General features: G+C 42.7%; 2 protein-coding genes across 5 annotated transcripts in view; both read right to left on the bottom strand.

Moving 5' to 3' along the window:
- Positions 1-2558, bottom strand: part of dip2ba (disco-interacting protein 2 homolog Ba) — a 42354-nt gene extending 39796 nt beyond the window's left edge. For all 3 annotated transcript variants that reach the window (XM_075476658.1, XM_075476660.1, XM_075476659.1), the window contains exon 1: positions 2299-2558. In XM_075476658.1, coding sequence (XP_075332773.1) covers positions 2299-2383 — 85 coding nt within the window. In that variant the 5' untranslated portion in view covers positions 2384-2558. The remainder of the gene's footprint in view (positions 1-2298) is intronic.
- A 1700-nt stretch (positions 2559-4258) lies between these two features.
- Positions 4259-22655, bottom strand: atf7a (activating transcription factor 7a). 2 transcript variants are annotated; one of them, XM_075476656.1, is made up of 12 exons: positions 21573-22655; positions 16020-16091; positions 13192-13288; positions 12546-12658; positions 11981-12145; positions 11638-11786; positions 10452-10545; positions 10232-10351; positions 9278-9427; positions 8799-8987; positions 8225-8330; positions 4259-7281 (listed from the first exon to the last, which is right to left on the bottom strand). In XM_075476656.1, exons 2-12 carry the CDS (start codon positions 16065-16067, stop codon positions 7055-7057), a joined length of 1458 nt encoding a protein of 485 aa, XP_075332771.1. In that variant the 5' UTR covers positions 16068-16091; positions 21573-22655; the 3' UTR covers positions 4259-7054. The 2 variants fall into 2 exon arrangements, with proteins under 2 accessions (XP_075332771.1, XP_075332769.1); XM_075476654.1 differs by lacking the exon at positions 21573-22655 and having other exon boundaries at positions 16020-16970.
- Positions 22656-22683: the final 28 nt, after the last annotated feature.

Below are 22683 nucleotides of genomic sequence, written 5' to 3'. Positions count from 1 at the left end.
CTGAAAATGTGTCATTCAGAGAACTGTTTTAAGATTTGGAAGTTTTCGTCACATCGCAGACTCAGCTCAGAGCAGCATCCTCCAACCTCCTCAGCTTTTCCTCCATCTATCATCTCAAACCACAACTCGAAGCCGAGTTCAGTTTAGCTCAGAATTGGGAAGTCCAAACTATTCGCCGCTTGCCTTAGTTTTGCTTTAATAGGCTCATTTTCATCAGTAATCACATGGTTCAAAAAGAAATTGCTTCACAATGCTGTAATGTACTTTGTCCAATGTTTTGCATCCCCAGCGTTTGAGAATATCCCCAGAAATTACCCGCACAAAGAAAATGGAAATTCCCATTCCTAGTTCAAAGTAGCATTGTACCAGAATCCTCCATATTCTATAGTTTGTAGAACGTGTAACAGCAGTAAAATGCTGCCCATATAAACAATAAGCTCTTTTTTTGTTCGCCTCTATAAACCTAAAACACTAAAGGATAGAAGCGAAAGTGATGCCACGGGTTTATGGAGCCTAAATAAGACAGTGGAATGACAAAGTGGCCGACTGAATGTTAAGATTAACTTCAGTATTCTTATCCATGTAGCGTTTCACCAACCTGGGCCAACTCAATGCATGACAACCAACAAGATTGTGTATAAGAGATGGTTCAGTGCGAAACGAGGGTTGTGAAGTGTGATTTGTCTCCAAAATACGTTTGCTTGGTCACTCAAAGATCTACAAGGATTTCAACGAACACATACCTCAAAGCAAGAGAGTTAAAGGCTCCATTCAACCCTAAAACAGTGTGCAGTGAACAGAGGTATAGACACATTTCAGTAAAAGGCGCTGTGGTATTGTAACCCTGTGGCATTTTGACCAAAGCATGTCACAATAATTACATTGGGGTTTTGTTTTTTTTTTTGTTTTTTAAACAGTATAAACTTGAAGGGAAAAAAAATAAAAAATTCAAAAGCAGATTTCAAAGCTACAAGAGAGTTGCTTGAAGCAGCAAGCTAAATCTCAAATTAGAAGCTGGGATCTAGAAGCCAGATGCTGCATGTGCCCATCATATAAATATTATCGTTGTCAGCATCTTTAACAATGCTACGGTCTCCTTTTCCAAAGGGCTTTTATTTCAAGCAAGTCATTAAGCATTTGTATTAAGAGTTGACATCAGGGAGGGGGTATCAAATGTTCCCCGTCAGAAAGAATTATCTTATCCCTATATTGCTCACACCATGGATAAGAAGACTTTGAGTGGTCATCGTTGAGGATAATTGGACTAAGCTGGATGTAGCCTGGCTGCCACGAAGCAGAGCGGAGATGTGTGACAGTGTGTCATTAGTGGTGTAGAGGGGCTAAACAGCTGCTCTGGGGGAGGGGCTGACTTCAACTATGCCTTGGATGGATGGATGAAATTTTAAACCAAAATACACAGACATATCCATTAATCTCCTCCATCAGGGGGACATTCTCACCTTACAAGTGAAAAATATACATGTATACTTTTGTTCACCTGCAAAATTGAGGGTGTGTGAGCGGCACAGTTAGATAAGCCTATAATTGTGGAAATGGAAGGTTTGCACAGGTGTATCAGGTGTTGTTTATATTATCAGTGAATGTGGCTTAACTACGTGGGGCAACGCTCTCCACAGACGTATTCTCACGTGACGCCACAGCAGACGATGGCTGTGGGCCTGTAGTCAGTACATGTCAACACTAATCACAGTGACTCACAGTTTTACGGCTATGAAACGTCTCTTAAGCGGAAACTTAAACATACACACACCCTGTCAGAGGCTTGAGTGTTGCTCAGCCGGGGCGAATATGAGGTCACAGACGAAATTAAACACCATGGACCAAGATGACAAGAGCAGGGTCGAGCCTTGAAAACCAGACCCTGCCTGTGGCCATCCCAGTGTGTCAGACAGATCCCACACAATGAGCTGTGGCTTTGAAATTCAGTCACATAGTCGAAGAGGAGATCTGGTACACGGCACGTCTGTAACACGGCGTTTTGGTGTAGGAGATAAAGGAAACACTGTGAAATGGATGAAAGACTTACCCCTCCTCCTGTACAATGCTGCTTGTCATGCACTGCTAGCCCGTAAACCCACATCCTCTCTGTTAGCACTAAATAAGCTAGGTGCCACCGTCTGGTTGGCTGGCGTGTGCCCTCAACTCAATTCAGTATACCACTGATTTAATTAAAGTACTGGTTCAAACGAAGCCGGTAAACACAGACAGCTGAGAAACACACATAGCTAGCTTGAAAATCTGCTATAGCACCCCCATCAGCCCCCACCCCTGGTTTACCTTCAGACAGCTCCAGATCCAACTCCGCCAACTGGTCTCTAACCTCCTTTGGCAGGGCGGACAAATCCACGCCGCGGTCCGCCATGATTTCGCTGAGAAACACGAGTGTATACTAGTTGAAACGGGAGCAGGCTGTTGTGGGTAATTGTTCAAAAACAAAAATAAAACCCCTCCCTCAAGACGCGAAACAAGCATCAGAGTGGGAGAGACGGTCCATCCGCACGGCTGGTCCTTCCGCCATAATGGGGGGAAAACTCATCAGCGGCAGCTCGCTATCACGTGACCGCCTCTACCTCGCCTCGCCTCCGCGTTGCTTCACCGCATCCGAGCCGGAAAATCTCACCGAAGTTGCTGCTCCCTCTGGCGTTGCACCGGCACGAACACACACAGTTTTTTTTAAATAAAAAAAAAACTCTAAAGCAGTGTGCCTCGCAACGCTTCCACTTATCATTTGTCACGATAAGGGTTTGACTGATGCACATACCCTAACGAAGTTGAGCTTGTTCAGATGTTTGCACCAAAATACAGAAGAGCACATGCCGGCCACAGCCGCAAGAAATTTTTATGTTTGAGGACTGATACTTCAACTGAGCTTGTGGTCTATAAAATGTCAGAAAGTTGTTTTAAATATGCCCCCGAAAAGTCCAAAATACAAAATAATGAACTATAAAGTAGGATATTAACGCCCCAAAATGACCAAAACAATTTATCAGTTGTAAGAAAGAAAAATAACCCACCAATACAAAATGCATCGAGTTTCAGACAAAATACAAAAGCAAAAAAACAAAAACAAGGATGCAACATCATTTGAAAACAGAAAAAACATCCATCTGACTTCTATTTTTGCCTTTAAAGATGTTGTTATACTTTTTGTTTTTGTCTCTGAGGTTCATGCAGTTGGGTTTTGCACATTTCGAACCAATCTAAATTTCTATTGACAATATAAAGTGCTCAAGTATGATATATCATATGTTAATAAACTGTACACAGTTACTGATGGGTGCCACAAATGCCACATATATGAGTCTTTGAGGGCCCCAGCAAATCTGTGGAGGTCTTCTTGATATTACTCTGGATAAAGGGGGCTTTATTTTTCATCGTCTGAAATGTTACATATGAATTCATTTGCTACTCTTGTATAAGCACTAACAGATGCTCCACTGCACTCTTCTAGCCACTCCCTCAGCAACTGGAGCCCACCCAATATAAAAAGTTATGATCTTGTTTTCTTTATAAGAAACATCCACATTGTCCTCCGAGGAAAACCATCTTCAAAGCAAACCGAACAACATATTTCTAAGGCTGCTGTGCTCCCTGCATTTTCAGACGCACTGGAGTTCAGAACAAAAGCGCTAAATCAACAAAAGAGCCAGCGCAAGGAGTTCCTTAACACTGACATCCTGAGTTCAAGCCTCCTGATACACTTCCCAAATGTCCTGAGCATAATAAATCATTCTTAACTTATTCCAATAGTGTCATAGATTGTTTTTAAAGTGTTGGTTAAAAGGCTTCTTCCACTCCAATTTAAGATAAACAACTATACGCTCTAAATCTGATCCTGGACTAACTCAGTGATAATATGTCATTAAGTAGAATAAATACCCTCCATTGACCCCTCTGCCTGCACAAAGGTACAATAATACAAAAATACAGTAGCTTTAGCTAACGCTGAACAGGCTTATAATCCATATGAAACAACTATTTATAACCAATCAAATTAATGAGAGTACTTAATAGCATTTTTTGTTGTTGTTGTAATTGGCAGTCATTTGCAACCGAAAGGGGAGCGAACAGCGTACAGGCGACTATAACAAAGCACACATACAGCGGTACCATGCACCATGCACTACATTAGGCCAAGCTCCCGTCTTAAATCTGAAGAGTGATCATTTAAATCATGTAGAACTGCAGCAATTTCACATGAAAGCAAAGTTGAACAGACAAAACAATGTGACGTTCATTAAGATGTAGTTTCTTTAATTAAAACTGCAGCACTGTAAGTGTTTGTTGTATTCCACTTGGACATGCATGGAAAAGTAAATATATTCATATAGCACAGATATGTACAGTATAAGATTTTTCTTTCTGCAATTATCCGTCCAACAATGGGAGTGTGAGAAACCGTTAATGTGAAACTTTCGCACCGTTGCATTTATTTCCCGATGAACTCCTCCTCTAATAACAGTTCTATTACGAAAAGGCCAAAGACTGAAAGGAATATTGTGAACTGACCAATTAAAAAAATAAAAAAATAAGTTAGACGAGGACATGACCAAATTTCACCTTAAAGGGTTTAAAACAGGGGTGGCAACATTCCTTTTTTGAAAAAAAAAACAAAAACAAAAAACAAACCAACAAAACAACTCTGTGTTAAAGAAATTAGTCTCTATATTCATCGGTATAACCAAAAGCTTTACGAGAGAGGTTGAATGGTAAAAGAAGGCGGGGGGGTGGGGATAAAAGGTGCCCGAGACACAAATGACACAAAAAAAACATGATTGCTAAATATAGTTTGAATTGTCATTCCATATGAATAATCGTCTATACGGGACTGCCGGCTAAAAATATATAGTGCCAGCGAGTACAACAAAATGCCAGGGTCGCCATTGGGACTGTAGGATGAGAGGATCAGTCAATGGGTAAGGTTTTAAAGTTGCTGAGAAAATTCCCATTCATGTATACAGTACATATAAAAAAAAAAAAACACCACATACTAAAAAAACAAAAAAACAAACAAAAAAAAAGGGACCATGAGGACAAAAGAGCTGCAAAAACTTGAACAGAACGAGCGGGAATACAAAGCAACAATTAACTCTCATTACATTAGTGCATACAGACATGTTCTTATGATATTGGACAGACATCCTGCTTGTGAAATGTCGCATCTCGTAAAATATATGATCGTAGAAGACAAAAAAAGAAAAAAGGAGGACAGACATGTACGAGAAAAGCTAGAAAACCAGAAAACTTGCTTCAAAAAAATAAAAAGTATAATGACATCTGGATAAAATATCTTGGTGAGATTTCTGAAGAACCGGAGCCTTTCAGAAGCAGTCACAAGATGTCTCTCTCCCCTGTCTTAAAGCTTTGACCACTAAAAATGTCTTTGTTGTGCTCCCCAGCCAGATGACAGACGAGAAATGTAAGTTGTTTTTTTTACGAGTATTCTGGAGTCGTGAGTTAAATAAGCACTATATTTAAAGGCTTTGAGGAATCTGCAGCAAGTTATTGGACCTTTTGTTCCTCATTGGCTGTTTTTCATTTGATGAACTGAGTTAAGACAAGTACATTTCTCCCAGGCTCTGTTGTTTTTTCAAATCAGCAAATGTCTATGTATCAACACGGGGATATTGGAGGCACTGATGTGATTTTAAGGCGAGAATCATCAGATACTGTGTGTGAGACTGTGTCTAAGTGCATTCAACAAGCAGTGACAAAATAACAGTCAGGCTATTTGATTCCTGTTTCAGAACAAGTACAAAGTGGTCTTTGGAGAACCAGAGATCGGTTTTATTGTCATATATGGCTTGTTTAGGTTTGGTAAAGACCAGAAAGACTAAAAGGGCTCGTCGCACTTCCAGCGAGCAGCAAGAACATGCGACCATCCTGAGAAGTGTGAAACTAACAGTTACACCAAGACCCTCACACGGAAACACAGTCATGAGAGCAATTTCATATAAAATAGAAAAGGCAACACACTTACAAACCAGCTGAGCATCCCGCCTATTTTTATTTTCTTTTTTATTTCTATTTAGTAAAAACGTGAAGGATGGGGGAGACTTAATTCCCTTCAAGTTAAATGATAAGTTTGCAAACAGATTTGAAGCCACAGTCAAACATATTTTAGTTTTGTCAATCTGGGAAGATGTGCCAATTATATGTATGTATATATGTATGTATATATATATATATATATATATATATATAGCTGCACATACATTATCTGAACATAACACTCACTGAGAAAAGGTTGCATGCTAACAATCCAGCTAATAATGCATCAGATCAGGAGGAGGCAAACTGCTATGTTCTGGTGTACATAAATATAAAAATCACACACTTAACACATTTTACCATAAAGGGGTGTAAATGAGGTAAGGTTTTTGGGTCCGTGTTGACATTAGCTTGAGGTGGAACCATTTGCAAAAGGTCTGGGTGGACAATTAGGACACAAATATCTGTGTCAGAGAGCAAATGTTGCATCTTTTGAGCCGAAGATGCGCGGGGGATGGTGTGTGGGTGCGAGTCTGGCTAACAAGTCGGGGAGCACAAGGCGCTATTCCCTGCTGGAAACAGCGCAGAGCCCTGTGTGCTGTTTGGTATCCGATTTGATCGAAAATGTTCATGTAACACCTGTGTGTTTGAGACCGTGCACGAGTGGTGGTACGCGTTTACATGGGGAGTTCATCATGGCAGATTATTCAACGCAGTCCCTTACAATCTGATGAAAAGTCACTTTGAGAAAGGCAGATGAGAGACGAATAGGTGGGCTGAGGGGAGGGATATTGGAGTCCAGCCCCTGTAGTCTGTGGCAAAGTGAACAGGAAGCTCTCAAAAAGTTTCAGTCCATTACCAGAAGGCTGCTGCTGAGCTCCAGGCCACAGCATGATGGCTCCGCAGGAAGGTTAGAATGAGGAGAGAAGAAAGGGGGCGGGGAGGGCGGGGAAGTGAAATTTGGACTTTAAGATCGGGGAAGGTGGGAGTCTTTTCTACCCCTGGGTGATGAGCCGAGTCTGGGCCACGGTGGCGCTGCTCATCATCTGGCGGCAGATTGAGACTGTGCAGCCATGATAATGTGAGAGGATCCACTCTCAGCCCTCTGCTGCTGGCCCATTCCTGCCAGCACAGACATAGCCATGGCCTCAGCTGCTGCCCTTGAGCTCAGGCCATTGTGGCCTGTAGAGGGGCTGGGCGCCAAAGAACTGTGCTGAATCACTCGGGCCGGGGAACCTGTAGGCTCTGAGGTGTCTTTCATGCTCTCGTCTACAGTTTCAGAAAACAAACAAACAAAAAAGGTTAGAAAATAAATGAGCAAAGACATATCCTTTTTAACCTCACTCATAAATATGTAGCTGAATAACTAATCCCGTAGAAATGTAAACTGTAAAATGCAGTTTTTTTTTAAAAAAAGCATAGTTTTGATGGTATATCCTGTAACTTTCGTTGTTCTGCGACACGCTGCCGTCCACTACACCGCCGTTGCTGAAAAAACTGAACCTCAGTGACTAGCTGAAAGCACGGGGAGAAGCTCGTTCTCAGCTCGCAAGCAACCCCTTCTTATGCAGTTTTTTCGTCCGCTTGATTGTAATCTAATGTCGTCCCGACTCTCTGCCTGAGCCGGGAACTGCCCCTTCACAAGAGCCAATCGCATTTGTGAATGTAACACTTTTAAGCCCACAACGATCTTGGATCATTGTGGATTAATATCACATGGAGTGCAGTACAGAAACATCCTGGTGCAGTTACTACGCAGGGGTTTTTGTACAAACCAAACTACGGAAAAAACGAAGGTGTAGCACATCTCCCCCGAGGGCTGTCACAGTAATTTAATTGTCTCTGCACAGTTTTCCTGTCTAAAAACATCAACAATAAGATATATATATATATTTTTTTATAAATCAAAATATCAACAGAAAACTTGAAAACAAATAAATAAATGAATCTTTCTCTTTGCAGCTTTTTTTGTCTCCTTTTCCAGCATTTAAGTTTCACTGACAATAGGAGGTGAGGTAACTCTAAAACTTGAAGCGATCTGCATTCATTCATGTCTGTCGGCCTCTCTGCTGAGTGCTTCGCACGACTGGCCAGCACAGGATCGGGTCTAAATATCACGGCCAAAGAAGCGAAAAACGGAAATATCAACCGATTAATCTGTACGTCTCTATGAGGGATTAACAAGGCACGCTGTATCAGTGCAGGGGCTCACCTAAGTAGGCAGTCTTCTTTTGTAGATTGGTTACAGGACAGTCCTTGTGGGCCAGCAGCAGCTGCTTCAGATGAGCCACCTCATTCCGCAACAGAGACACCTCGTTCTTAAAAAAAAAAAAGAAAATCAGCCCAATCAAAACTTCAGGTAAAGGTTGTACTGCGTGCCCGAACAGGAGACAAGATAAGACATTTAGCCTGAGTGACATAGTTCAAAATGTTGAGACATTTACAACTTTCTTCCTTTGGTTGATTTTTAGTGCTTTTCAGGAAGGTCAACGCAGATGCTTCACGATTCCAGTGTGCATGAGCTGTCATTGGGCAAGTGGGCATACAGCTGAAACATAACCTAAAAACCACAAACTAACACAATGAGGATCTAAAAAAATCATTAAACAAAAAGTCCAAATTGGTTTGATGGCTTACGTTTTGCAACATTGCTCTTTCCTAAAATTACCCAGTATTTCTTACCCAGGATCCCCCACTTCAACTTTCAAAACTAGTTGGAAGCTTGGAGGTTTTCACCCAACACTGCATTTCAGCCCTTTCCACCCACCCACTCCAAGCCCACTCACCGACAGTGAGACGTTCAGAGAGCTGAGCTCCTCAGCCTTCTTCTCTAGAGAACCGACCCACAGTTTGCGTTTCTGCCTGCAGCGTGATGCCGCCGCCCTGTTCCTCTCCAGGAAGCGCTGCCTCCGTTCATCCGGGTCATCGTCTGTCGTCCGCCGTCGACGCCCACCTGTGGGTTGTGCTGGAGATACCTGAAGGGAAAGGAGGGCGAGAGGTCAGAAGGAAACAGACAGACAGGCGAGGGGACGGAGAGAAAAAGACAAGAAAGAAAAGGGAAGTATGAGTCAGAGTTTCATTATTTAAAGCCAGTGCACATAATAGTCATCCCAGTTCAAGAAGTACAACTAAAGAAAATGTTCTGTAACTTCATCAGGTTTACCTCCCGTCGATAAAACAAGCTTAAGCTCAAGCAAACTGAGTTGCTTTTCGACCTTAAAAGAAGACTTTTAGGATTTTAACACTTAGGCTTCACAGAAGGTACCTGAGGTTGTGCAGGTGACGGGGCATCTGGCTGTTGGACCAGCAGCTGGCTCTGCTCGGCCCTTTGAGGTACCATGGGGCTGCTGCCCATGGCCATGATACCCATACTGTGTCCTGATGGGCTCTGCTGGGACAGCGCAGCCTTCAGACGCTGCAGACACCAATCACATGGGCCATATCAATGGCAAGTACAAGAGTTGGTATTCACAGTCCAAAGTGACAGTATGAGCAAATAAGAAAATAAATTTTATTGCAGAACAGATTGAAGATAGAGGGCGATATTCAAGGGCAGTGGGGGAAAAAACGAGATCACAACAGCTTATCTTGTAGTTTCAGGGAGAATAACTAACTTTTAGTTCATTTTTGACAGAGTGAGTTGTGTGATGAAAGATTATTTCTGCTGGGAAAAGGCTGAATTCTGAAGAAGTTCAATTCAGTCTGTTTTGTGCTGGGTTCAGTTCTCAAGGCTTTACACGTCCCTGAAAGGCTTTTCAGACGATGTTGCTCGATGGTTATGATATTGCTTTGTAATGGCGCATTGTCCAGCTGGCATAACAACTGCTCAATGGCCCATATACATAAACACCACTATGACAACGATCATTTTGTACAAGGAAAACCAAAATATGACGAAACAAAACAAGCCTGTATTTAGACTAATGGTCTTCCACCTTACGCTGAAGGGTAGGCGCTATGAATTAAAGGGAGCGTCTACTAAAGCAGATACATTGTACATTTTAATGCTAAAAACACACTAAATTTTTTTCATGCACCTCTGTGCATGCTTTTGAATCTCACAAATACAGTATAAAGTGTGTTGTCAAGCGCAAAGTTACTGCTGGAAAAAGTCATATGATGAGCAAACTAAGCTGGAGGAGACGAAGTCTGGAGGGTGAAGATGTAGAAGAGAAGAAGAGATAAAGAGATAAAAATAGAGAGCTAATCTCGGGCTGACCATCTTGGCCTCTGAGTGGATGCTGTAGCCAGAGGGGGAGTTTGAGCCGCTGCTGCTGCCTCCCAGAGGGGGACCGGGGATCCCAGGAATGTTGGGTATCATACACATGGGTCGAACCAGCTGAAGACCGTACACGATGCATAAATACACACGCATTAAAACTCAGCCAACTTTTTCCATTGTGAAATTGAGACACGGCAACACTGTCGTTCTGCCTTACATTAATGACCGAGGGAATATGTCCAGGACCAGGGAGCACGGGCACCGCCTGACCAGAGGGAAGCATCATCATCGGATAATGGCTGGTTGGAGAACTAGAAAGCAGGACCAACAAAAGATTCAGTCGTATTTGTATACATACGATCCAAGACAGGAACCCATTTCAACTCTGCACATGAAAAGTGTAGACAACATCACGACGCACAGGCAAAAAAAGGCTACTTTTTAAAAATTTATTTATGAGAAAAAATAAATAAATAAATAAATTCACTAAACAATGAGTGCATTTCAACGTATGAAGCCGCAGATAAACATGACAGGATTTTCAAGGACTTTCGGTTTCTCATAAGCGTCTGCAAAGCAGGAACTGAGGACTACTGCGGCTCTGATAAATCAAAACAAAATCTGAACGTCACCTGTCACGTTGACAGATTAGAACACAGGTCGATGTAATCTAACATGATGCAGTTCGAAGCAACACTGTCGATACCCATCCTGTAATAGGCCTTCCGTCCAGTTTGGGCCAAAAATACATGATCAACTAGTCACTGTAAAATGTCACAGCATTGTCACAGTGTCCTCAGTTTATTTAAGAAGCTCAGTAATTTCACTGGTGTTGGTTAACGAGGTGGGGGAAAAAAAAAAGAGGGACTGAGCGCAGTGAGGGATAAATGACAAGTGGATACTGATTGAGCTCATCGGACCAGCAGCAGTTCAGAGTGCGAGGCAAACAAGTGGCAGCAAGGAGATCAAGAGGGATTAACGGATTCAGCGGAAGTAGGAGTTTTAATGGCTGCGCAAAGAAAAATGGCCAAATGTCCTCCGATATCTGCAGAACAGCTAACACGAGCAATGGATTTGAATGACACTGAATGATAAGAAAAAACGGCTAAAGCCACACTGAAGCTCTGAGGGAGGTCAACTGGGGCATGCCGGCAAAAACTGCAAAAGCAATGACGGGTAACGATGAATAATGACGGAAGAAAAAACAGTGAAGGTATTTAGTTCCCCAGTTCCTTGCTATCATCAGAGAGTCCCCACAACCTTCTGATATGAACAGTTCACGCATAAGGACACACGGACGATATTGTCGCATACGGTTGACAAATCTGTTTTAAAAGGTACGAAAGCTCAATTTTAAGAGACAAATTGAGCTTAGCAGAGGTCAGATGCTAAATATTACTCACCCCAAAGTGCGATTTGAAGGCGGTGCCTGTGTGATGACAGAGGTGGGTGATGGCATGGTCGGCTGAAGAGCATCAAAGCCCAAGTGTAGGGGAAGGGAACCTGGACGCACAATAGTAGGGGTGGGGGCTGAATTCCTCGGCGGTGTGTCCTAGGAGATTAGCAATGTAAAGCAGGTAAAACAGCCTTAGGTTTTTCTTCAGGAAAACGTCTTTTTAATGTCGGGCATCTTTTTGATGCTGCAGCCACAATGACAAACGAGGAGCCACACGTTTCTCTGCATGATTTAGAACCCATCTGCTCCGAACACTTGAGTAATCCCTCCTCCCTGGGTTTGTGCAGTACCTGTCCTTTAACTGAAGACTCTGGGTTGCTGTCCGACGTCTCGGATATTGATTCAGGGCTGCCCGGTGGCGAGGAGTCAACTTCTACCAGGGCCTCCTCTTTCACCTTCACGTCCGATGGCGTCTGCAGGCTCATGTCCAAAGCCACAGAGTTCCCAGCGGGGAGCTGAGACGTGACAAAGAAATGAAGAGAAACAAATTCAAATGACCAACAGACAGTGTATGAAAAAGGAAGTTGGTATTTTTCACACAAAGCAAAAGGTCACTGCTTTACTTACTGAAACACTATTTTTAGTGTAATAAAACACTGAAGCATCGGGGGGGACAAAAATCATTGTGACCAGCTGCACAAATTCTAATGACTCACAAACAAAGTGTGCAATGTGTTCAAGCTGAAGTTTTTAACTAAATCAACACTTGAGACAAGAAAGAAGGAAGTTAAAAAAAAAAAAGTCTCTTTTCATTACGAGGGGAGTCGTTGCAGAGAATTTCCCTGTCTTCTGAACAAAGTAATACATGCAGAGTGGCACATGCACGCACGGGCGTCATCCCCGAGCCTTCCTTACAGAATTTTTGGCCCTCTTGTCCTCATCGTCTTGTTCAAAAGAGCTGGCCAGCTCGTTAAACAAACCAACTTCCTCACAGTTCTTCAGGAAACGGGTGGGGGTAGGTGTCTGATCTGGGAAAAGAGAATGATAATGAAGGAGGTGACAGTTCGAACCAACACTTTCACACTTGGTTCACACTTAGCATTGGGTGCTAAGTCATGTAGAATCTCAGGCTGCGGCTACACGAAAACGTTTTTCACTGTAAACGATACTTTTTCTTATCGTTTCGCTGTCGCGGCCACACGGAGCCGGCGTTCCCACTACCCCAAAACGATAGTTTTTGAGAACGGGTTCCAGAGTGGGAAGATTTGAAAACGAGGTCGTTTCGTTTCCATTGTTACAGCGAAAACGTTTTTGCGTCAGTCAAACGTTGACGCTGTGAGACTTCTCTATTGTCTCACAGCGTGGCGTGACACAGTGGCGTGTGTACTGCATCGTTTCATCGTTTTCATCCGTTTTCGTCTGGACCTGAGTCTTTACAGCAGCGTTGCCGTGTGGTCGCAAGAATTTTCGTACCCGTTTTAAAAAAAAAACCTTGTTTCGTTTTCGTGTAGCCGTAGCCTCAGAGCACATTCGACAACTCGGTGCAGTGACGCAACGGTACCTGCAATGATAACAGAGTCGGTCCTGGCTGGTCCAAATTTCAGAGTCATCTCATGTTTGTGTTTGTGAACCGCCAAGTGGTCCTCATTGGTAAACCTCTGGAACAATTGAACAAGAAGAAGAGAAGGAAGATAAGAATATGACATGCATCGGCCAACGGATCCCTGCAACTGTGTCCTGGTTGACCTGAGGAGACAGCCTATATTACTTTAACCTAGATATCATTTTGCAGTAATCACAGACACAGCACATGAAGCCAGTAAAAAAATTACGAGGCAACTCAAAAAGAAAACTGTTTCTGTGGTGTACAATTCCTGCCCTGTACAGGAATCATTACAGCCAGAGGATAAAGGCTCAAACATCCTAACACCAACTTTAAAATGTCCAGCAAAAAAAACAAAGAGCCAGTGTGTACGAAGGCTGAAATTCCTGAAATGATTTTAACGGGATAAAAAAATGTAGAAAATGAGACGTGGAATGGGCGTGAGAAAACAAGACGCATCAAAAGAGTTCCTACAAATGCAAGTGCAACTCGCTGTTGTCAAACCAGTTGGTGTGTAAAACCCAAGGATACGGTAAACTGTGGCTCTGCACTCATCCATATCGTGTTACTTCCTATCAAGTATCCAGATTAGAAGCCACGGGAGGCCTGGCACTCGGACTCGTCAGACATATAGAAGAGAGCACTCACTGCGGTCCTCTCAGACATGGAACGTCTTCTTTTGAGAAGTGGCAATGTGATTCACTCAGAGAGACGTAGGAGGAATAATCCTGGCTCTGGCACCAGTCTATTCACCATTCACTGCAGCCTATTTTGGGGCGCCGCGTTGCAGTTGCGAGCCCAGTCGCGCGAGTGAAGTGGAAACACAGTCAAGTGTCAGGAGCTTTATTTTTAGCCCGGCCAGAAAGCATCACCAATACAACCGCATGTCTCATCTGTCTCTTTCCTCTGAACAACGCGACTAGATCTCGCGGAGGAAACTATCTCCTAATAATCTCCCTGCAAGAAATAATGGCGGCTAGGATCACCCCTTCTCCCTGCAATAAATACTGAGCATCATATTCACAGGGGGAGCTGCTGTTGTTATTGATGTTGGTGTTAACTTGGTAAGAGGAAAACCCTGAGCAAAGCCAAAAGTCAATCCTCCCAGTTCTATTTTGGGCATGAATCAGACTTTCCTGGTAGACAACTGTTGGCTGTAAAGGGCAACGGTAAAGCAGCATTTGAACATGAAGACCTCGTAACACTTGGGATGTTCCGTCCGTAACACAAATGTACATGATCGCACGTATCATTTAAGGCCTGTAAAACATCCAGAGTGAACTGCGATGCTTCTGGTAGCAAGCAAAATATGCAACGTGTGCAACAGAGCACAGGAAATCAAGAGTTTGGTCGGTTTTATCGTCAAGTTTAACTATTTATCAGCGTGAATATATACGAATAAAAATGAAAAATTAATCTGCACGTTCAATACTACCAGTTTTACATGATATTCAGTCAAATATCTTGTTCAGCTTGATAACGTGACAACCTGTGCGTGTCAGTATCCAAGCAGCAGACACAATAAACAAGCACCTCATTGTAAAGCACGGACATTAATTCATCAATAAGTCAGCTGCAGACCAACATATTTCACTCACAGGACAGTAACATTAGACTCCGATTTGTCACATGGCCAGAAACAGAACAGTTGTTGTTGTTTGTTTTTTTTAAGCCTCTTCTGTTTACGTTCCACAAAGTAACGCGGTGTTGTGACGTTAAGAAAAAGACACCCAAAAGTTTAGCGCCACACTACAACTCCAGACCTGTTTAGTTTGACACTCAAACAAGACTGCTGACAAAACCACAGCTGCAGACCCGCAGCGTCATCAGTTTGCCTCGTGAAGCTCCCGCGCTGCTGCTTCAACTGTTTACTAAATTAAAAATGGAATTTCAAATGAAATATGCAGAGTATTTACATGTCCAAACGAAAACACACACACACACACTCACACCGGATGCCCATGATGTTGGGAGGAGAAAATAACCAAAATGATTATAATTTATTCATCGAACATGCATGTTTGATCGCTTTACATGGCTGTCCCATATACACAACGGATCACTTTTTTTCAGATAATGGAAGAAGTCTAGTCCTGGCCAAATGTTTCATAACCACACAAACACTTTCTTCCCGCACACCACCGGGGAGGTTATACAGTAGAAAATACGCACGGGGTAGGATACTATATTTCCTGTGTTGAATAATTGTGACACGTGGAACCTACTTCTTATAATTTCAGCTTCTTCTTTCCCATGACGAAGCCGAGCTCCAAAATTGCACCATGCAAGTGGCATGTGAGTGCAGCCTTGATACTCAGCTGAGTCACTGCTGTGGCTCAAACCTGTGTCTGCAGGCGCTCCAAAGTCAGCTGTGACAGGTTGAAACAATAACTGTGCTCTGATTACTCACCGGAGCCTCCTGTGAGTCACCGCTAAAGGAGACAGCATTGTCTCAAAAGAGCATGTTCGGTAGAACATCACTGGTATGATGTCCATTATAACTGTTGCATAATTCAGTCAGTTTTCTTGTGTTGGCAAAATAATGTAATTTCAGGGTGGGGGGGGGGGCATATTCCATAAAAATCCAGCCCCTTTGTAAGAACATGTATCCACTTTTGTCTTACATTTCTAAAAGAATTTAAATTGTTTCAACCGCACACAGCGACTGCCAAACGCCAGGGGAATAAAACAAAAAAGGAGAAATAAAGAAAACATTTTCCATGACCCCCCCCCCCCCACACACACACACACACCTGAAACCCGGGACAGGGTGGGAGAGGACTTACCTGTCCACAGCCAGGAGCACTGCACACAAAAGGTCTGTCGTCACCCATTTTTGAAAAGAGCTTGCAATGTAACTGTGGGAGAGGAGAAGAGGAGAACATTGCTGCAGCTTTTCTCGGTCTGTGAGCGGGCAAATCCTGAACACAACAAAACAGGGATGCTGCGGCTTGTAGTCTTTAGTCTGAGCAGGAAGCCGAGCGCTATTTAAAAATAACCCTGGCGCGGAGGAAAACATGCACAGAGGCAGCGAGAAGAAGTTTCCCTGGTGATACTTCCTTCACACAGAGGGGCTTCTGGTTGGCCAATGAGGAGCTGCTCACAGCAGAGGACAACAGCTACCGTGAACACAAAGGCATCTCCCTCTGCTTCTCCCTTTCCCTCTTTCTCCTTTGCCTTCGATCCCTCCTTCTCTCGTTACCACTCCCTCTCTTCACCTCTCCCACACCTTCCCAGCTTTCTCCTTCTGGCAGCCCCCACTCAGTGTCTCCTGCTCTGATTCAGCTGTTTCAGTCTGCTCACAGTCTATGTTTCAGTCATCTACGACTCAAATTTCTGAGGACTCCCATGTGAATCCACACCACAGACATCTTGAACTGGGCAGAGTGGGCACACTCACACTGACCTGACTGTAACTCTCTCGCTCTTGTTCTAATGCTTAAGACGGTCACCAGCAGTACAGACACAATAGGATTTGACTCTACACACAATAGCAACAATGTCATCACGCTTTTATAGTTTTAACGCAGGGTAAAGGACTTTTTATTCACCAGTGTTGTCACGCATTGAGAATAAACACGACGTTACGTTACGCCAGAGAAGTGTACAGTTTGACTTCCGTCCACCATTGAAGCGTTTGGAACAGGTTCAGTTGTTCAGCGCCACTGTGCTACAAACATCAGTATTCAAAATCATGTCTAAATGACTTTGTTTCTCAGAACCAAGCACGTTATGACAAACAATGTCAAGAATACAGAGTTAACTGGAATTGCAGAGATTGGTGTATCCCGAAAAACAGCTTACACCTGGAAACGACTGGGATCGTTTCTCAGATCTTCAGCCAGTAAAACAGGCCTTGCTCTTGAAACCAGATTGGATGGACCAAGTAATTGTTTATTATCCTGTAAAGCGGTGGGATGACTACAAAATCGTCCTCACGGCTTCATTTCGCCTCACAACGCAAACATCGGTGATGGATAGATCACCAAAGCGCATCACGCTCAGTCTGAAGGCTTTCAGTGCATCACAACTTTTGAAGGCTGACGTGTTTCTTTTTAAATGTGAACAAAAATTACATGGAGTTATTTTGATGAAGACCATTTCTAATGATCCACTTGCTGGGCCTTATCATAACGTAATGCAAATATCAGGCGTCTCTTGGACATCTAGCTTTGCCGACTGTTTGCCGATTTACAAAATAATCAGAAATTAAAAAAGCCAACAATGCCCGAAGCCTCTGCAGCTACTTTTGAGACAGTATAACATTGGACATGGTATAACATTGTATAATCCAAAGTCGAGGCTATTTTGGGTGTTCCCAAAAATGATTACTTTGATTAACAGTTACCACTATTTTGAGACAGATTATTGTAGGACAATGATTTTTGTAATTTTTTCTTATGGCTCTCGTTACTGATGTTGTACTATGTTAACACCAGCGCGAGATATGTTTCGAGCTACTTTAACAGCATAAATATATCTGAGTAATGTCAAAATAGAGGCACATAAAGGCATGTCTGTTAGACACAGGAAACACCTCCAAAACTTTCCGCAGAGCTCCAAAATACTCTTCATCCCTCTCCTGTTGTATACGGCCGTGTAAAGATTTAAATATTAACAAGCTCCTGTTTGCTTTCTCTTCCTGTTGTGCTCCAGCTGCAGTGACATGGACTAAGGCTGAGCAATCAGCAACTCAACCCCAACCCCATCTCCAGCAGACCACCCCACCCTGCACTGCTCTGCACAGCTAGACAAAACTCCTTGTAAAGACGAGCTGGAAAGTTAAGAAAAAAAGAAAGGAAAAACTCATTAAATCTAAATCAGGGAATTGTTGGGGGGGTGGGGACTGACATGAATGTTTCAGCACTCTCAGCTGGCTCAAAGTGACGTCTGGCAGCTATATTACGCAACGCCGTCCCACAGTCGGTGCAGCAACAACGAACATGCATGAAGCGCCTTGTTGTGTTTTAAAGTAGAAACAGATAAAAACAACAAAAAGCCACAACTACACTCGGGACTGCAATCAACGAGGCTCTGCTCATGACTGTGTGTGCGGTTGTGAGCAGCAATCCCGTCCAAATTGAATGCTAGAATGCCAGGCCTTCAAAACTGTACGTCCAAGATGTCTTTTGTGACTCACCTTCTTAACTTTCACTTTCAGTATGTTGGTTTAGCATGGCGGCTTCACCACACAACTGTTCAAACTTTTCCTTTTAATCGTCTAAAAAGCTGCTTTAAAAAAAAAGCTCCAACGTACGGACAATCCGCCAACTAGAAAGCGATTTGAATTCAAAGTCGTTAAAGTCGAGTAATATCGCTGATAATACTCTTGTAAATACGACATGCGTTGAGCACGTCACTTAACATGATTGAGTGGGACAGATTATTCATTACTTTGGCCCGGCATAAATGTCTGAATGTTTTCCCAGTGTTGAAGTCAGTATATTTTCCTCCTTCCTCCCTCCATCTCTCCCTCTGCTGAGGACAGCTGCCCCTGAGCCAACACATGATTACTGAGGCCTTGTGCTGGAATATGACGCTCTCCCATGACGCTGAGCTTGTAACGGGCCAAAGATGTTCTGTCTTTCAGCTTTACGTCTTAACAAGGAAACGGGTCTGAATCGTATTTGCAGGCAAAGGCCGCTCCTCTTTGCACAGATCACGAAGTCCGTGAAGCAGAGCGGGCCTGATTTCTTGCAGAACTCCCGCGTGCTCTGGACAAAGGCAACAGGTCAGTGACAGGGCCCTCACAAAATGCTTCCAATCCACTGAGTCTATTTGTACAGAGATGTGTCTGCAAACGAGATACTCCATCTAGCCCATTATACCAAGGGTGTGGACTGAGTGGGGAAATAGACACATCTGGTGTCGGGAGTGGGAACAGATTTCACAGTTTACATCTTACTAAAGACATGCAAGACATTAACTTGACTGCCTGGAACCGACATAAAATGTCGGGTTTGATCTTGTGGAAAGTCCACCATGAATTGCACTTGACAGGAATGGAAAATACCATTTGTTGTCATTGCTTCCCCCAAACAATATCTAAACCCGCTTAAACAGATGTGTTAGGTGTTTTCACCAGCATATACTATGGCAAAAAAAAAAAAAAAAAACAACGCACCTTGCGCAAAGTCTTCAACAGCTGCAGCACTGTCTGCAAGCATCTGCTAAATTCCTTTGTATATAGAAAGAAATGCTGTTGTGTATTCGTGTCTTTGATTGTCAGATGTGACTCAGTGAGAGTAAACTCTGGGAGTAATTTAAGAGTTGACAGTGTAAAGTTTTACTGCGCTGCGTAAAATGTCTGCTTCATGCAAATCTCCAACCTGTGAGAGACAATAAATCAGACGGCTGGTTACAGCCCTCTTGATGCACATCACTGATATTCATCACAGGCCTTGATATGAGGTCCACCTGTTTTCACCTCCTTTCATCCAAGGTGACATGGAAGCACTCAGAAGTACCCTGATTCCTCTCCCTCTCATTGAGCTTCCTGCCAAAGTCCCACCATTAACTTGGATTTCTCCGACTCAGCAGGTGTAGGGGAACAAGTCCCAGCTATAATCAGCCACAGCCATGCAGTGTTTGATGCAGCCTGCTAGGAAACTGACTAAACAAACTGTATTAATAGCTTGTACTGCAGCCATGACGTTGGAATCTGAGGCTTAAATTGCCAGAGGGTAGGGGAGACCCCACAAAAAGAAAAAGAAGTAACAGGGAGGTGAAGAGAGAGGCAATTTGTGCAACAGTGAAAGCTGAAAAAACAACAACAAAAAAAACACCGTGAGCAGTCTGTAAGTTAAGTACTGTATCTTGGATTTGTATAGGATCACAGGTATACAAGTCTATGACCTTTTGAGACTGGAGATCTAGCTTGTGGTTGGGTGTGTACCGCTGCCAATATGCACTTATGTAAGCAAAGGGAACACAAGATTTAGAAACTGGAACAAATGAAATCCTATATCCACGTCTGCATAGCTAACAAGACATAAAAGCTAAATCCATCCAAGCTAGCGGGACAATGCGAGATGGACCTGGGGAAGTTTTCTAAAATTAAATCAAAAAACACTGCACACGCTCGAGCTGTCATATTTTACTCCTATAACTACAAATTCAAAAAGAAAAAGACCCCATTACTTGATGTTATGTTGTTTTATTAGAGGTAGAGCTTTGCTTTATAACCTACACTGAATGATCTTCAGCAATATCAGTTCAAAAATGGTAAAAGACAGTTTCAATACTTGACGCAGCAGAATAAATCCGAAAGCATCATCGATAGAATAAAACAATTGTCAGTTTGTTCAGTTTACAACTTAAAATCTGACATTTATGAGCGTGTCGAGATGTTTGGACATACTGAACACACTGCAGTTTTCTCTGCTCAGACACTTCTCTAAGTGATGGAATGAAGCACAACTCTGCCAAAAACATGACCTACATTCCTAATGAAGGTGTTGACATGCATGGGGATACGGATCGTCGGGCGTTCAAGAGTTTAGATTGCAAAACCATGAATATCACTACTACTTGAGACGCTGAATTCTTTTGAGGCTCTTCTTGAAGACCCATGGTGTTATGACAGTATATTCCAACGCAAAATACACGGGCGGGCTAAGATCTTAGCAGAGATCCAGGCATGCAAGAGTGTCAAATGTCAAATCAAGTTCCCAAAGTCCCTCAAACTTTAGTTCCTTCTTCCAGACAACGCTGACTGGCTTGTAAAGGTTTGTCTTTTTTAGCCTCCATTACCTTCTGGCTGCAGACTTAGCCCTGCCTTTTCCCGTAACAAGACCGCCTATTCTTCGCAGCCATTGGCCATCGGCATGTCAGTCAACAGCATCTCACGCACGCATAGCTTTGGACCCTGTCAATAACAGCAGTTAGATGAACCTTATTGGCTAAAACCAAGATTTCAACTTTTTTGCATCCACGCAAAAGTTATGGCTAGCTACTGTGGCTAGCTTTAACAACAGGCCGAACGCACATTGAAAGTGAGTAACAACAATGTTACTAACAGTTTCTGCGCTAACAACAAACACGCAAGAACACCGATTTAACTGTAACACAAGTGAGCCAGTTTATTTCAAAGTCATAATGGGTAACCGAAATCAGGAAAGCAGAGAAAGCTAGCAGTTAGTTGGTTAGCGGACTGACACTTGAGTGCAAAGCGAGACAGAGAATGAAACTGCCAATAGTTTTGACAATTACTCAAACGTCAACATTTAACAGTATCAAGCGCTATAAGGAGTCGCGCCCGACGCAAATTTGTTAAGAGTTTGGTGAAGGCGACATATCTTAGATGAGTTTAGAGGTTAATAAAGTGTTTACAAACTCACCCTTGCTCCCCTCTCTCTGGCTCTCCTCTCCTCTCTTGGAATTTGACACTCCCCTCGGCGGTGAATTATCGCGAGATGTCATGAGTTGTCGAGACTCGTTGGACTTTGAAGTTCAACCCTCATGCTTTTCTTTGCCTTAGATGTTTCTAATAACTCCGGACAATAAATACTAATAAGATTATACTTTTCAAAACAAAGTGACGTAAATACCTTCACTTTTGAAGGTAAAACAAACAAACAAAAAAAATCACTCCATGCTATATTCAATTAAGTAAAGTGTAAGTTAAGCTCATTTAACGCCAACTTTATTTTCAAGATTTTGAAAAAGGTCATTCGTTTGTAAATTTGGCTTTAGAAGTAAAACACCTCTTGTCTTCATAATACAGATATGAAAGGCAACATTATTCTTATATGAACATTACCAACCCATTGAAATCCACGGGTGGGGCAATATTTTAGTACAAAACATGCAGTACCCAGAAATGGTGTCTGTGATTTTAATGTGTCAGAATTGAATTTTCCCTGTAAAAACAAAAAAAGAATAGCAATAACTTCCAGATGTCTGAAAATCCACATACTACCGAACTGAAGCCAGCTGTAGTCATTTAAAGCCCATTTTACTTCAAACTGCAATTTCACTTCAAATACAAGTGAAACTCAGCTTTTCATTCTCTTGCAGTTTTAAAAGCAGCTGTGAGTAAATTTAGAGATAAGCCTAGAGAGACCCCTAATGGATCCTGTGAGAATTGAACCTGCTCAGGTGAGGAAAGTAAGAGGGAAGTAAACAGACAGCCAGTGCTTAATTTGCCTATATAAATGTTGTGCTTCACCTATTCACTCAAATTCAGTTTCTCAATTTTTCTACATTTTCACTGTGTTATTACAGATGGTGTTATGCCTTCCACATTGGCTTTGTTTTTTTGAAGGTAGTAGAAGTAGTAGTTTGAAGTATGTTCGATCACCATAACAGTAGCAACACCCACGCTTTATCCTACAAGTGCACAGGTGTCTGCTGCGTGCGCTGTGAAAGCGCTTTTGTAAGTAAAACCTCTGACTGTGCTCCATTATTTGAATGTTTGAAGTATTTTACTACAGGCGTCACAGCCCACTA

Source organism: Odontesthes bonariensis, chromosome 10 (genome assembly GCF_027942865.1).
Source record: "Odontesthes bonariensis isolate fOdoBon6 chromosome 10, fOdoBon6.hap1, whole genome shotgun sequence".
NCBI lineage: Eukaryota > Metazoa > Chordata > Actinopteri > Atheriniformes > Atherinopsidae > Odontesthes > Odontesthes bonariensis.
Note: the sequence above shows the minus strand (reverse complement) of the source record. Positions and strands in the feature narration are given on the sequence as shown.